General features: G+C 33.1%; 3 protein-coding genes across 3 annotated transcripts in view; all 3 read right to left on the reverse strand.

The window, feature by feature from the left end:
* Positions 1-138, reverse strand: part of HELRODRAFT_177471 (hypothetical protein) — a gene marked incomplete at both ends in the record, with an annotated part of 3,398 nt that extends 3,260 nt beyond the window's left edge. Inside the window, one exon of the mRNA XM_009025671.1 lies at positions 112-138. Within this exon, the coding sequence (XP_009023919.1) occupies positions 112-138 (27 nt within the window). The remainder of the gene's footprint in view (positions 1-111) is intronic.
* Positions 139-1,984: 1,846 nt separating this feature from the next.
* HELRODRAFT_146189 (hypothetical protein) lies at positions 1,985-5,089 on the reverse strand (the record flags this gene model as incomplete). Its single annotated transcript, XM_009025672.1, has 3 exons — positions 1,985-2,106; positions 2,155-2,192; positions 4,986-5,089. Coding segments are annotated over 3 exons (264 nt in total), but the record flags the coding sequence as incomplete, so codon positions are not given.
* Positions 5,090-7,855: 2,766 nt separating this feature from the next.
* Positions 7,856-8,125, reverse strand: HELRODRAFT_85076 (hypothetical protein; the record flags this gene model as incomplete). The annotated part of the gene is made up of 1 exon (XM_009025653.1): positions 7,856-8,125. A coding segment is annotated over one exon (270 nt), but the record flags the coding sequence as incomplete, so codon positions are not given.

Raw genomic sequence — 8,125 nt, forward strand, 5'->3', positions numbered from 1 at the left:
TAGTCCTTCCATCTATAGTGCCTTGATATAGAGTGAGGTGCCAGTAGCCAGACCATCCACAGGGCCTTGCACCACAACCCCATGGACTGGGTCTCCGGAGATTCTTCGCACCCTCTTCTGCCGGATACTGAGGGCCATTGTTATTTCCGTCATCATAAGTATTATTTTTGGCTATTTTTTACGCAGGACGCCCTTCCTTACGCAACCACAGTTTTAAGCGGTGGGCCTAACCTTTGATGATCCAACATCACTCACAAGGCAGTGAGGATCAGTTTTATGTCATAGCCAATCATAACATCATTCATTCATTTGGACAACTATGAACTACATATAACAATATCACAAACTATTACAATGATGATGGTTAGGGTTAGGTGATAAAGGTTACCGAAAAAAGCTTTCACGTAAATGTATATATGAAAAATGCAGAATAAAACAATTCAAAAATTTATTATTAATTTGAATAAGTTGAATAATATTGATTAAATAATTGTTCAAAAAATTGAATAAATTAGTTACAAACTCGACCGTGCGGAAAATGCGGTTTAATTTCTTAATAACTGTATATACGACAGTCTATTATCAATTTGGTTTCCAAGCGGGAAATCAACAATTGATGCAATTCACATCCTTCGGCAACTGCAAGAGAAGTGCCTCGCAAAAGCATCAACAACTATCACACATTTTTGTAGACCTTGAAAAAGCATTTGATCAAGTTCCCCGTGAAGCAATCAGATGGAGTCTACGTCGACAATTCATTCCAGAATATCTTGTTCGATTTGTGATGGAAATGTATACAAATACTAAGACTCTTGTCAGCACAACAGTTGGAAACACATATGCATTTGACATCGGCGTTGGAGTTCACCAAGGCTCGATTCTCAGTCCACTATTATTTATAACTGTGATGGAAGAAATCACAAGGCCGATACGCACTGGTGACATTTTGAATCTAATATATGCTGATGATCCATTGTTTTAACAGCCACGTCTGAGCAGAATGGTGTAGGTAACAATTCAATCAAGTGTCGGCAGTGTAACCAGTGGTGTCACAAACGTTGTTCAAAAATAATTGGTAATTTATCTAAAGTGTCCAATTTTGTTTTTCCTGCTTGCATCAATCCACAACAGCAAATTCGAAATAGCAATGTTTTTGAAGCCATTAAGGTAGAGAAAGTCTAGGGAATGTTCTGGATTGTACTGGAACAGCCTAAGCTGCCGTTCGAGCACGCATACGTGCAGCCTGGAATAAATCGCATCTCCTTGCCTTTATATTGATGCGGCGTGACATCCCACTACCACCTAGATCAAGACTTTATAAATCTGTGAGAACTGGGTCTCTGGACGCTAAACGATGATTGATTGATTGATACGACAGTCTATACATATAAAGAATGACATACATTTTCTAAAACTATTTATATATGAGGTGATGAAAACTAGACGTTCATTGCTCTGGAGGAACTTTGTCTCCACGGTTTTTGAAGATAATTCGTGTAGAGAATTTTTTTCCGGATGTTTACCGCTCAAAAGGTATTTTGTTCAGGAGTTTTTCCGGGATGTTCATTTTGTTCGGAGACTTTTTGTCAGGGATATATTTTTTCGGGTGGTATTTTGTCAGGGATTCTATTGCTTGAGAGGTATTCTGTTTGTTTTTTTGACTGGAATGTTTATTGCTCTGTAGGTATTTTACCCGGGAAAGTTTGTCCGAAATTTTTATTTCTCAGAAGTATTTTGTCTGAATGGTTTTTGTTCACAAGGTATTTTGCCTTAAAAAATTTGGTCCTTGAAATTTTATGCTCCATTTTGTCTCAAGAGTTTTATCCTCAGGATCTTTTTGTCCGGATCTTTTGTATAAAATCTTTGTTTTAAAACGAGTTAAATTTATTGACATAATTATACCAAGAGTTTCTTTTTTTATATAAAATGATCATGATATTAAATAATTAAAATCTTTAAAAGAATACTAACCAACATGGTCATCAGAACAAATACAACCAGCATCTTCTTTATGTATACAATTTGCTTCACCCCAATTCGTCAACTGACATTCATCAATGTTATTTTCATTGCCATTACATTTCACACTTCCTAACCAGATTGGAACTTCAGAATCTTGAAGTTCTTGATAAATGTTATTGTTGTTTTTCACACAATTGTTATCATTGTATTCTTTCACACATGTCCCATTGCTAAAATTTGGTTACATTAATCAAAACTCATTTCAACATATCCTATATATTTATAAAAAAAAATGTATATCAAATTTTTTTAATCAAATTAATCAATTTAATCAAATTTTCACTTGTGGTTCAATTAATAAAATATTGAATTAATATTGGTCAATTGACACTCAATATATAATATAATATTTTCTGCATTTTTGAAAAAAAGATGCTAACAACTAAACTTAACACAAATAAAATGAAAAGATGCAAATTATTTAAGAAATTCAATCACTGGTGCTAGTTTGAAGCAATGATAATTTTCAAGTTTGACCAAATTTGGATATAGAACAGAATTATAATTAATAAAAATAAGTTAAACGGTTTGATTTCACTGCCCATTAGGAAACTTGTTTCTGAATCCAAACTTGTCACTCTTTCATTATTTACGTATTCAAAAATTGCATACAAAAAATACATACAGACTTTGTTTGAAAAATAATAAATATTTTACCGCAATTTGAACTCTGATCCAGCTGCTTATAGATTCATTTAAGTTAAGCTTGAAAGCTACATATAGAGTGTCCATAATCGTAAATTAGAAAAAGAGGACAACGGACTAAAGAATAAGAGATTTTCGCCAAAAAAAGAGGACAAAGAAAACAATTTTCTTCATTAAATGTCACCATATCAGTCCAGGGCATGACATAAAACTGCATCCACGGTGTCTTGCATGCTTTTGAGCAAAAGGCTAGGCCCACCGCTTATAACTGGTAGCGGATGTAAAAACTTTCCCCAAATAATTCTATGCCATAAAAACAAAAACAACGGTCTCTAGTCCCAAGTGGGAAAACTGGTACCAAAGGCCAGCATGAACGGGACACGTACTGGTAGAATGACAGTGTACAGAATGCAATAGCTGAAAAGAAAACTGCATACAAGCAACGGCAAAAATCAAAGTCTGTTGATGAACATAAAATTTTCCGTGAGAAAAACAACTATGCAAAACGTCAATTCGCACTGGCTTGGACAGATCAGTGCAGAGAGTGGCAAACTATAAGCAAAAGTGAACAAATGAAATCTCTGTATCGTATAGCAAAACAAACAAAGCGTACAAAAAAAAACATAGTTGGTGCCTTATGTATCAAAAACGACAAAAATGAGATGGTTCTTGAACAAGATAAGATCAAGCTACAGTGGAAAGAATATTTCAACCGTCTGTTTAATGAAACAAATCCCATCAATATCAACTTTGACGCTTCACCCATCGAAGGTCCGATTCCAGACATCACTCAGAAGCTCTGAAAGCTATGAAAGATGGAAAGGCAACAGAGCACTTCGGACTCACAAATGATATTATCAAAGCATCTGGTACTGCAGGTATCCAAACGTTACTACAACTTTGCCGTGAAATCTGGAGAAATTGCTCAATGCCGACTGAATGGAACTATAGCATGACAGTCCCGCTATACAAGGGCAAAGGTGATCCATTGAACTGTTCATCATATCGGGGTATACGTATGTTAAAACACTCCCTGAAAATTGTCGAGAAAATCATTGAGAGAAGATTAACGTCGTGCATCACAATCGGAAATTATCAATTTGGTTTCCTAGCGGGGAAATCAACAATTGATGCAATTCACATCCGTCGGCAAGACTGGCTGATCATGGATTCAAAGTCAACAACAGCAAAACCAAAGCAATAAACACTGGTGAACCCATTCAATCCACAGCTACTGGACGATGGCCCTGTTCAGTTTGTAAAGCTGGTGTAAGTAACAATTCAATCAAGTGTCAGCAGTGTAACCACTGGTGTCACAAACGTTGTTCAAAAATAATTGGTAATTTATCTAAAGTGTCCAATTTTGTTTGTCCTGCTTGCATCAATCCACAACAACAAATTCGAAATAGCAATGTTTTTGAAGCCATCAAGGTAGAGAAAATCACATCGTTTCAATATCTAGGGGATGTTCTGGATTGTACCGGAACAGCTGAAGCCGCCGTTCGAGCACGCATACACCTAACCCTAACCCAATGACAACCAAACTGGAACAACTACTTCACCGCACCGATATGAAAATGCTCTGATGGATGCAACGAATTTGTCTGAAGGACCACATCAAATCTACCAAAATTCTACGTCGTGCTGGTTTAGATGATATAAAGAACGAATGCCGGCAACACCGTCTGAGGTGGTTTGGTCATGTCAAACAAAGTGGAAACCGTGCCATAACTTCTCTTGCAGATGTTGAAGTACCTGGCACACGTCCCAAAGGCCGTCCAAAAGAGTCCTTGTCGCAAACAATCGAGCAAGACATGAAAGCTCTAAATTTAAATGAAATTGATACAACTAATTTGGCGCAAAAAATTGATGGCAAAGAAAACAACGTCCTACCTCGAGAGAACTGGGTCTCTGGACGCTAAACGATGATTGATTGAAATGTCACCATATACACACAAATTAAAAATTGATATAAATACTCTGTTATTTTGATTAATATACTTAACAATAATAATTAAATAACGTTGATTGACAACAGACATGAAAACTTCTTTTAGTAAGTTTTTTTGCAAAAATGTTATCAACCTAGATTACGATCATCTTTCATATTTTCCCCAAAATTTAGACAAATAGAAATATAATTATAAATTACGATTTTATATCTATTTCATTGCGTATCTAATAAATAAGATGGAGCATATAAAAATTTCATCATTTTCTTTTCGTTCAATTTACAATTAATAAAATTTGATTAAATAATGAAGAATATCAAGACTAAATAATTTATCAGTTGATTGTTGCAATGTAAAAACTAAGACCTGTATCCTAATTGTTTGCAAACAACACGGCATACCGGATTTTTCAATTCATCATCACAAACCGTGCCCCATTTGTTATCATGCAGGACTTCTATCCTACCTTGCGCTTTTATGTTTCCTACACTGCCAGTTAACCTAACTTTTGTTGGATTACCTGGAAAAATCATTGAATGATCTTTAAATTTCAATAAAAACTAGGTGTACGTAGCCAGAGGAGGGGAGCTTTGCAGCTGAAGCACCCCACAATAGACATTTTTTTTAAAGTTAAAACTAAGTTAAATTAAATTAATATTAAGTTAAAATTTCAATTTTCAACAAATTTTTTATAAAAACTTTTTAAAATAATGTAAATTTTATAAATTTGTTAAAATTTGTTTAAACTACTTAAATTAAAAAACACTAAAACAACAACTTTTTGACAAATTTGAATAAAAAAACACAAGTTTTCGATAAGTAAATCAAAAATAAATGTAAAAATGAAAAAAGATAGATAAATTTTCTCCTAAAAATATTTTAGTTTTATACCCCCTCACAAAAATTTATGGTTACGACACTAAACACCAGTTCATAATAAACGATAAATAAAATAAATATAAATGTAACTATGTAACGTGTCTGATTTGAAAACAAGTTACTTACCTGCTAAAATTTCGAAAAGATTATAACAAATAATAAACATTATGAAACTCATGTTAGACGTACGAACAAACATATTTAAAAATTAAACGGTTTCATATATATATATATATAGAATAAAATAGACGTAGTAAAAGGAAATTTAAGTTATTTTAAAATTTTGAATAAGAATTGAACTATACTACTTTAAATTTACGTTAAGCGGAAATGCAACAGCTTCAGATTATATTTCACTTGCAACCATTGAATTATATAAATAAAGTGAAATAAAGCGTTTTATTTATGCACTAGGCTTACAGTGAATTTGATCTTAAATTTGGCCAAACGTAAAAAATGTAGTATTCGAACACCACTGATAATGTTATTTATTCGAACTAATCGTTATTAGTTCTTATATGTAATTGACTCGTGCAGCGAATGAGTCTAAGATCTCTGCCAGTAAAATTATCTCTGGGGAAAAAATATTTCACGTTAGTCTTCTTCATTGAATTATATATATTGAATGGTCTTCTTCTTCTCGCTTTTTCTTAACTCGTGTTAAACACTCTTTTGCCAAATCTGCTTTTGCTTTTTCTGGTCCTTTTCTCTGGAACTCTACCATGGAATTATATAACTGGAAGCGCCCTACCAGCGTTTTAACATTGAACATTTTTTCAACGGGCAAGTTACCTCTGGAAGCAAGTACCTAAAAATTAATTATTCATGAGAATTTTGGTTTATTTTTAGAAAAATTTAAGATATAATTAGAAAAATCTTGGCCTTCCCGAAGTTATGTTAATGACTCTTTGCCGATCTGCATTCAGCTCGTTTGTTAAAATTTATTTCGTTTTCAACATTCCGTGAAGTTTTAGGTTAATTAATAAGGTTTTGCCGTTTATATAACCGTATTTAATCGTTTAAATAGATATTGCCATTTTTTTGGTGCATCAGAAAAATCGAAAATTTATTCGTAAGCGATCCTCATTTTTCTGAAATAAAGATTTCTTCATTCATTTTCCCAGCACCCACGAATCAGGATGATGATGGACTTCATTCATATCATTTCATTAGAGTAAGAATCATTCATAAATTAAATTAGAATCTAGAAAACGAAAAGAAGTCGATAAAAATCTTATTGTAAAAATGAAATGTTATAAATATTTAAAAAATATAACATAAATAAACATAATCAATTTATTATTTGTTATAAATAATCAACTAATAATTTTTAAATTAAGATGTAGTAATTCCTGTGCATATGACGTCCTAAACTGGAATCTTTCAACTCCCCAAAGCTTACAATACAAAAGAATATTTGCTTTCAACATAATATACCAAAACCAAATTTAATCACACAGGGGAGGTTTTTAAAATTTATTTTGGTAGTAAAAGCAAACAATCTTTTTTTTCTGTTTATTAAACTTTAAAAGCTATGATTTATATAATATTTATTAATATATTAAATTAATTATATAATAATTTGTTAAAATCAAATTTTTTAACTTTACTATTTCAATTGTAATTGACATTATTAATATATTAAAAAAATAATAGTTTAATTAATATTAAGCTAACATGAAATTCATTATACTATTAATTTAAAACGAACAACTGTTGATTTTTAATAGAATAGGTATGTAATGTTTAATAATTTTTAGTTTAACATTACTATTTATAAAATAACCCTGAAGGTGCTAGATCATGACAACACACGTTTAGACGACATTTTCCCCGAGATCGGGGGTTGCCGTTTGGCTACCTATCATGAAACCGAAATACCCCTCGACGCCATCCACATCTGTCACTCGCCTCAGTATCACGCAACCCCGCTTTCACCCTGTCCTTCTCCACCTGCTCTCTCCATCCCGATCGCGGACGACCCCTTCCTACCACTCCTTCAACCTCGAACTCCAACGCTCGCCAATCCCGACCCTTTTATCCCTTCTCAACACATGTCCATACCACCGCCAGACCCGCCGACAGAAATTTCGGGCCCCTAGGCTGGACTGTGACGGGCCCCCTGATGACCGCGGAAGATAAACCTCTAAAGTATCTTATTTTAGGTTACATGACATTCAAAAAAATTCGCATGTCTTATACGTATACTACTTGTACCTTAATATTTATAATTTAAGATTGACCGATATAGCCAACAAAAACAAAGTATAGTTTTATTCAGTTTTTATTTGAAAAAAAACATTAAAGTTTACTTTTTAAATTAAATATCCAAATGTAACAAATCGGTATTTATTGTTTTAGAAACAAACTCTCCTTGATTTGGCTAAGGTAAAATTGTTAATAACGTCATCAAAATTCAATAACTTTGCCAAATCATGTTCAATCGCCAAAGTCGCAAGACCGTTCAATCGTTCTAGTTTCATAGTTGACTGCTGCACACTTTTTATTTGCTTCAGCTTGCTGAATGTCCTTTCAGCTTCTGCTACAGTTACAGGAATTGTACAAAAAATTCGTAAGGCAATAGCAATATTTGGAAATATAGATTCCAATTTCAACTGAAATTTTAT

The sequence above is a fragment of the Helobdella robusta genome (genome assembly GCF_000326865.2).
Source record: "Helobdella robusta unplaced genomic scaffold HELROscaffold_43, whole genome shotgun sequence".
NCBI lineage: Eukaryota > Metazoa > Annelida > Clitellata > Rhynchobdellida > Glossiphoniidae > Helobdella > Helobdella robusta.